The sequence below is a fragment of the Cannabis sativa genome, chromosome 1 (assembly GCF_029168945.1).
Source record: "Cannabis sativa cultivar Pink pepper isolate KNU-18-1 chromosome 1, ASM2916894v1, whole genome shotgun sequence".
Taxonomy (NCBI): domain Eukaryota; kingdom Viridiplantae; phylum Streptophyta; class Magnoliopsida; order Rosales; family Cannabaceae; genus Cannabis; species Cannabis sativa.
Genome location: NC_083601.1, coordinates 53,701,564 through 53,710,055, shown reverse-complemented (window position 1 = coordinate 53,710,055; position 8,492 = coordinate 53,701,564). Strand labels below are relative to the sequence as shown.

The 8,492-nt window shown below is 32.9% G+C and overlaps 1 protein-coding gene across 1 annotated transcript; it reads left to right on the top strand.

Moving 5' to 3' along the window:
* The first annotated feature begins 403 nt into the window (after positions 1 to 403).
* Positions 404 to 2,166, top strand: LOC115704157 (uncharacterized protein At1g24485-like). Its single transcript, XM_030631373.2, has 2 exons — positions 404 to 1,056; positions 1,710 to 2,166. The coding sequence occupies exons 1-2, from the start codon at positions 404 to 406 to the stop codon at positions 2,164 to 2,166; spliced, it is 1,110 nt and encodes a 369-aa protein (XP_030487233.2).
* Positions 2,167 to 8,492: the final 6,326 nt, after the last annotated feature.

Below are 8,492 nucleotides of genomic sequence, written 5' to 3'. Positions count from 1 at the left end.
AGTATGAGAGAGAAAAAGTAAAATAGATATGTTGGACAAAATTTAAAATTGTTTTTGAAATAGAAAATAACATTTTTGATGTTTTTAAAAAATTTGGCCTACGGTTATTATTAGTTTTTAAAAGCTATTGTGCTGTGTCGTAGACTTCTCAGTTAAAATATATATGAGTGATATTTATTGGTACAACAATAGTACTTTTTGATGTGGACCTTATTCTATGTTAAACTAATAACATGCCACGGTGTTTTGCAGGCCGCAGAACATGTCTCATTGAAATGTATATATTATATAAAATATAAAATAAAAACATAGTCAAACTTGAGGCAAATACTGTAATTAATACATGTATAAATATAATGCTTTGAAATGCGATATTGATACGTACACAAAGCTAAGAATAATTATGATGATAAGAAGTAATACTAGCACAAGTAGTAGTAGTAATAGTGGTATATGGTTGGTTTGGCTAAGTGTTGTGATAACACTAACGCAATACCACTGGTGCGTTGGTGTGTTTCTGAGCATCGACTGCGGTGGCTCGGGTGGCAGAACTATAGACTCCGTAACTTGGGTGAAAGATGATGACTACGTCAGCAGCGGCGTCTCCAGAGAGACTAAGTTCAGCAGCCCAGATGGGTCCCATCTAACAACATCTTTGAGAGCTTTCCCAACACTTGACGAGAATAAGTACTGCTACACCATCAACCTCGGCGAAGATGATCACAAAGACCGACGAATTTTGGTGCGTGCAACATTTTTCTATGGAGATTACGATGGGATGGACTCCCCTCCCACTTTTGACATCTACTTCGATGGCAACTTTTGGGCTACGGTTAACATGTCTCTAAATTCGAATAGGCATGTTGGTTATGAGGTCTTGTATTTTCCAAAGTCTAAGGCAACTAATATATGTCTTGTTCGAACCTATCTAGATCAGAATCCCTTCATAAATACGCTTGCAATCCGAAGCTTAGATGCTACTGTGTACAGCCGCGTCCACTCAAAATTTGCAATGGTTAAGGTGCAAAGACATTCTCAGGGAACTCAGGTTATCCGGTACGTACGTATATAATGGATATAAAATGGGTACTATTACCCTATTTATATATATATATAATTACGATTTATTTATGTGCCGAAAAGATAAATAATAATTAAAAAAAAAAAAAAAGCAGGGCTAGCTGTTTATTATACCATCTGGTTCCAAACCTCAGCTAATTTACACCAATAATTTAAGACTAAACCAAATAAATTTGGTGTCAATCTGGATGTCCTTTATAATTCTCTGGTTTAGTAACAGTTTTAAAATTACCACCATTCAAACCAAATAATCAAACCGTCTAATTGTTCTATATATACATATTTTTTTATGGAATAGTGATATTTGGAAATAATCTTACGCATATTATTGATATTCACTTAATATTATTTTAAGAATATTCTTTTATTGTTATTTAATATATTAGATGCATTACAACCTTTGAAAAAAAATTACTTAAAGAATTTAGATGAATTACTAAATACAAATCATAGGTTTGAACCAAACCAATTGGTTCTTAAGTGGAATGATTTGGATTGAACATTTAATTAGTTTGGTTAGTTTTTGAATTTTTAAAAAATCTTATATTTATTATATACATCGTATATGCATGCAGTGCAGTGCAGTAGTAAATTAAATTCTGATTATATTTATTATACATATGCGATAGGTACCCAGATGATGTTTACGATCGGCATTGGCTTCCTGCAAATGGTGTGGGGTCAATTAAAGTTTCAAAGGAAGCAACGTCACCAATTGATGTTAGCAGTGCAGAAGATAAGCCACCAGAAGCTGTGTTTAGAACTGCTGCCACTTTCAACCAAATTACTAGTATGAGAATATTCACCAATCGTTTGCCTGCCACCAAAGTTGGGATCTACATGGCACTCTACTTCTCTGAAGTCACATTGTTGGATTCCAGTATACAAAAGAGGTCGTTTCAAGTGTTTATAGATGGAAATGCTTATTCTAAACCCATAATCCCACCTTTTGGGAGTGGTATGCAAGTTTATATCATCAACATCACTGCTTCTTATGCTACTTTGATCGAGTTGCGTCCCACTCCTGACTCCACACTTCCTCCACTTTTAAATGCCAATGAAATTTACACTCTCTCCCAAGTTTAAACACTCCAACCCCACCCACACGCTGCTACCTAAAATCAACCTTATACTTATCCAATTAAAATGACTTGTTATATATAGCTGCATGTGTCTCAAATTTGTGTGTAATTTATGTCTGCACTTATCATTATTATTATATATATAACATACATATTGTACTTATTCCAAATATTTTATAAATTTTAAAAAACTTCTGAATAATTTATTGTGAAAATTGTTATTAGTTATTGTAGATTTTGATTGTCTTAATATATATTTGATTTGCTTATGATCCTTCAAGAAATTTTAAGCTTTGTAATTTTTGTTGAAGTTAAGTTTACTTGTAACGTCCTGACTTTGACTTGTAGGGATGTCACGTGTGTGCTTTTATAATTTATTAATTTATAATAATAAACTAACGATTTAAAAAAAATTGTGACTTAATTAAAACTTTATTTAATTACTTTAAAATATAAAAATCACCTTTTTGGCATTATACAAAAATTAGGGTTAAGGATCCCTTTTAAAAATATTACGAAGACTATTAAAATTTTACAGCCAAACACTTATACTTTACAGAGTTTCCATAGACCAAAAACCCCGACTACTCAGCACCACCGATCGGATAAGCTGATATTTACATTTGCTGGGGAAGACCTCTAACTCATAGTTGTCCTAATCCAGAAATTTTCTTACCTGCACCACAAAGCACCCGTGAGTCACAGAGACTTATCAAGAAAAACATAAATATAACAACCTACATTTTAGTTCAAATATAACCAAACATGATCATACAATTAAATTCAGATATCAATCATTCAGATACATCCACACTACAAAAAACTGCTACTTTTAGTGACAACCTTTTAGTCACAACATAAATTTTTTGTGATTAAATGTGATTTTTAACCACAATAAAAATTACGTGTGACTAAAACATAGTATTTAGTTACAAGTTGTCACTAATTTAATTTTAGTCACACAACAAATATTGTGACTAAAAAAATACATTTAGTCACAATAAATTGTAATTTTTGTGACTAATACTTTTAGTCACGGACCTTTTAGTCACAACACAATAATAATAATAATAATTTATAATTAGCCACAACTTTTTTTATCTTTAGTCACAAATTTTGTTGTGGCTAAGTAAATTTTTTTGTAGTGCCAGATAATAGCAAACAACTAGCATAAATAATCTTAAGTATACAAACATCTAGTATTACACATGTATTTTGTCTAATAAGACAAGCTATTATCATTACTTTATAAAGTAAATATTCCCATTGTTGTGTAATAAAGCAACCCTAATAAGCCTAACCAGGCATCCAATGTCACCGTCGTTACCTATAATGAGGTAACCGACAAGTAATAAATCTAACAATGGTTTCAGATTATAGTCATGACTTACAGTTGTTCGATAAAACACTTTTCCCACAGTTGCTCGATAAAACAACCTTTCTAACATTGTCTATAAGACTACCATTTCATTACATAACGATAATTACTGTATCTTATAATCGATTAGGGCAGGTAGATAACACATAATATAACGGTTTGTCAAGATCTTATGAGATTATATGGAAGGAAAAATTGTAAACCTAGTTGTATGATAATAATTTATTTGAGGAAGGCTTATGACACAATAGAGTGGGACTTTATCAAGGAGATGCTCAATGCCTTTGGATCATAATGATATGTATCAAAACACCTAAATTCTCTATGTTTCTTAATGGTTCAATGTATGGATTCTTTGTGGCTAAAAGAAGACTTAGGCAAGGGAATCCTATGTACCTGCTCCTATTTATTCTAGGCATGGAATATTTGTCTAGAATTATGATCAAAGTAGGAGTTTGGCCCAATTTTGAATATCATGATAGGTGCTCAGTTTTAAAGCTCAATCATATGTATTTTGCAGATGACTTCTTCTTATTTTGCAATGGAGATTATATTTCCATATTACTCATGTTGTGAGGGTTAAAGGTGCTCTCATCTACTTTGGAATTAATGTCGAGTGAAGCAAAACTAATAATGTGCTGTGAAGGTATGGCCGATGAAGAAGTTAAATGAGTGCTTAAAGTCTCTTTTTTCTCTCGAAGTCAACTCCCCTCCAAAAAAATCAACTAATGATTGTAATAGTATATTGGAGAAAATGACTCATAGAGTTAAAATCTGGAGCTTGAGAAACATATATGGGGAGAGTATAACATTAATTAATTCAGTTCTAATCTCAATACACTCTTATTGGCCGCAAATTATCATTTCCCCAAAAAATTTCTTAGAGAGGTTGAAGTAATTTGTAGAGCTTTTTTATATAGGGGGTTTTATATTATTTAGCTCCTGACTTAGTTGCTTGGAAATTGGAATAATATATGTCTTCCTAAAAAAATAGGTAGCTTGGGATTTAGAAAAATTCAAGATTGGAATCTAGCTGCAATGAGAAAATATGTCTAGGTAATTCCAAGAAAAAAAAACAAGTTGTTTATTAAATGGATAAATAGTGTTTATTTGGTGGGAGTATAGTACTCATCCACACTGCAACTGGTATTGGAAACGCTTAGTAGCTGTGAAAAATGCTTTTAGAGAGAAGATGAGTCAAGATTGTTTTATCTCCCAACAATATACAACATTCGAGTTGGGTATTAGAAGTTATTAGAATAGGAAGAAAAAGTACCTTCGGACAAAATTGTTTGGGATAGATTAATCATTCCCAAACACAGATTTATCATGTGGTTGGTTATATGACAGAGACTTCACACTATAGAGTTGTGAAGTTTGAGCTCACTATAGCTCAAAATTGCTTGTTGTGTGGAGAACAAAAGGGGGGTATTGATCATGCCATTATAGCAATAGATGCCTAGAATGTATTAAAGAGTGGCTCATTTAGAAAAATGAAGGCTATGAACCTGTCAAAGCTGGATCTCTAAGGCAAAACATGTAAGCAATATCTGTTAGGATTTATAAAACACTCAAGAAATATATACATCATAGATCTAAATATATTTCTAAAAGTGCTTTAATATAGAAAACCTTAAATCATAAATCTATATAGCTTTTGCCAAATTAAAGAAGAAGATTATGATAAAAGATAAGCGGAAGCACTAACCTAAAGCCATTGTTGGAAATTGCAGAAAAGGTTTTGATCTTCATACACTGTATTACTAAAGTATTTTCTCTGATGGGAAAAGAGGGAATACAGAAACCCTAGTGTTTCTTGGGGACCACTTGTCACGACCCGAGCCCTAGGTTGTGGCAGATGTGTAATATCCATAATTTGGGTGGTCAAAGGTCACACTTTGACCCTTGTAGGAAAATAAAGCTTATAAATGATCCTTTTATTTATATTACAAAATACTAATTTAAAAGATATGGATTAACTCCTATATTAATAAGAAAATATTAGTAACAAAATCAGGACCACTCATCAATATAAAAGAACAGTAATATCCCCACAGTTATGTAATCACCAAATAGATAGATTTAATAAGTCAATAAAATACCAAAATAATACCTAGCATCCATCATTCCTCATTATTAACTAGTACATAGCTAATTTAAGTCATCCAGACCATCCATTCCAACTTAAATACAAAATCAGTCTCATTAGAAGATGAAAGAGTAAAATAAGACTAAACTAATAACGACTTCCTTTCCCAACGGTACCATCCTCATCAACTAGCCTCAAACTGAGTTCCTGGAATGGGAGAAAATAGGGGGTGAGCTTATAAAGCCCAGTAGGAAAACAACTAATATCAAAGGACCCTTGGTTTAATAAAATTCCTGCATGGTTAGCTTTGTAAAAATAAAATATCTCATCAACAGTATCAATATGTATAAATAAAGTAGAGAGACCACAAATAATCATAAATCAAACATCAAATGCATATCACACCGTCCACTAGACCCCTAACTCTCAATACCAATCATAGAAAACGACATCCAAAACCGGGTGTCGCATCTGATATCCACCATAATACCGGGGCTCAGATTTAATTCACTCCCTGTACAGATTCTAGGTCTTTCACCTACAGGTGAGTGCACACCTGATCTACCTATGATGACACAGAGTCTAGGTCGTGAAACAAAAATATGCACCAAACATGATCAACATGGCTCTCATCAGTATAACCAAAGCAGGCAAATAATAAGCATAACAAAAGAACATATTCCTTTTTATTTTCTAGAAAATTCGGCAGCATAACAGTTGTATTTTGAATAAACCCAAAAATCATAACCTGCATAAATATTTGCACACAAAAATATATTTGGCACTCAGTGCCCCAGAACAGTCCAGAAAAATATGCAGATTAAGTTTTCAATTTTTCAAACAATTTTGTAAATTATAAAAATTGGAATATGTCTAATGTTATACAAAGCATATAAAAAATCAAGTCCAATAATCAAGTTGAGTCCCTACCTCTTCTGAGTCGTTAAACTTTTTCCAAAAGACAATCTTAAGCTCTTAAGTCGCGAGCTCCAATTGTTTAGTCCAAACTTACATATTACTCTCACCTATACCATCATATGGTTAAATAATTATCATCATCGCATTCTACATTCAAAACCGAGTCCAACGACATATAATATGACTATATTTAAAATTTGGGATTCCGAAGCCTCACCTAAGCGGTGTACATTAATAATCGGTGGCGGTAAAAATTGGTGTACCGGAAACGTCGCCGAAAATAGGAGTAGTGTATATCAAAACGACCACCTCGACGAGTAGATCACACCCATGCCAACCGTTTGTCAAATCCGTGCATTGGTCACCGGAAAGTCTCCGGAAAGGGGCGGAGCTACAAAAATGTCACCGGAAAAAGTAGTGAACTGGGAAAAATGGTTTAGTGTAAGTTGTTCTCCTCGACGAGCTGAGTTTAGTGGTGAAAACCTCTCATCAAACGGACGCCGGAGGTGACCGGAAAATCCGTTCAAAGTTTGGAACCCCAAACTTTGACTTGCGATCCCAAGCTAACGGCGGCGAGAGGAGCGGCGCCGCTTGGGGGTGTTTATCATTTTAGATGAGCTGACAACTCTATTCAATGGATGGTATCACTGACTCTCGCCTAAACGGGACACTAATATCAGTTTGTTGAAGACCTTGGAAATTATTTAGGATTGTATGTTTTAGTATTTTCACTTATCATTCCTACTTGCTATGTGATTAATAATTTCTGAATTGTGTATGAATTTATATTGAACCATGTTATTTTCTATTATTAAATTGTAGTTTAATTTCGAATCTTTATTGTTGGTCTAACTTGGTTTGTTTTTCTAATGAGATAAATCCCTAATGGATTTTCACCATTAGACTAACATAATAGTGTTAGATCTCGAAAGATAAATATTGTATATGCAACATCTAGCTGTTCATCAATTGATGACACCTTAGTATTTTACAATATGAAACAAGAAGATTGTATAAATAAGATTACTTTGACTCTCGCTAATCGGAGCATCGTTGGATTCTTATTTAAAACGAAATTATCCTAATTCCTCTTAGCTTATTCATTTCGAATTAGCTCAATGACATATTATTGGATGAATGGTCTATAAATCATATAAAGTCATTCTATATTTTCTCTTAAGAAATTAAATGGCGAATATGATTATATGCCCGAAATTCTATCCCAAAATGATATAAATGCTCAATCTTAGAAATCTCCTACTTGTATGGGCAAATCAACTTAGAGTTAAATTAGTAGTGGTGGTCCAATAAAAAATTACTCATCTTACAGTTACACTTTCACAAGTGTTTAATAACTATTTTCTATCAATGGATTCAAACTGTATTAGTTGAGTATTCTGTGACCAGAATCCACTTGCACTATTCTAAGAACTCTTTGATGTAACTAAATCAAGTCATCAAGAGACACAACCAAATAAATCTATGGCTTTTGTATCTTGTTCATAGTGGTTTTGACAAGATCAATCTCTGCAAAGAGTTAATATGCCTATATCCACTGAAAGTAAGTTCATCTCATTCGCAGATGGATGTACATTCAGGGGTGGACATGAGTTTTCGTTGTATTCTTAAAACGATCACTCTAGATTTTACCTTATGCAAAAGAAATTTGAAATGTTTGAAAAATTTCATGAATTTCTAGCAATGGTGGAAAACCATTAAGGTAAGTGCTTAAAGATCTTGCGAACTGATAGGGGTGGAGAAATAGTTATTTGATATGCAGTTCGAAGATCATTAATTTGATTTTTGAATTATATCCAAACTTACCTCCCCAAAAATTCGATTTGCATATTGATAATTTGTTACTAGTCATTGCCTAAATCTTTCAATGGTAATATAATTTCAGAATGATGCAATGGTTGTATACTTAATGTAAATCATTACTAGA

Bases quoted from the DNA above. Each gene is read 5' to 3' on its own strand.
- LOC115704157 (XM_030631373.2), top strand. From the start codon at position 404: ATGATGATAAGAAGTAATACTAGCACAAGTAGTAGTAGTAATAGTGGT. The intron at 1,057-1,709 runs GTACGTACGTAT...CATATGCGATAG, and splicing joins CAGGGAACTCAGGTTATCCG to GTACCCAGATGATGTTTACG.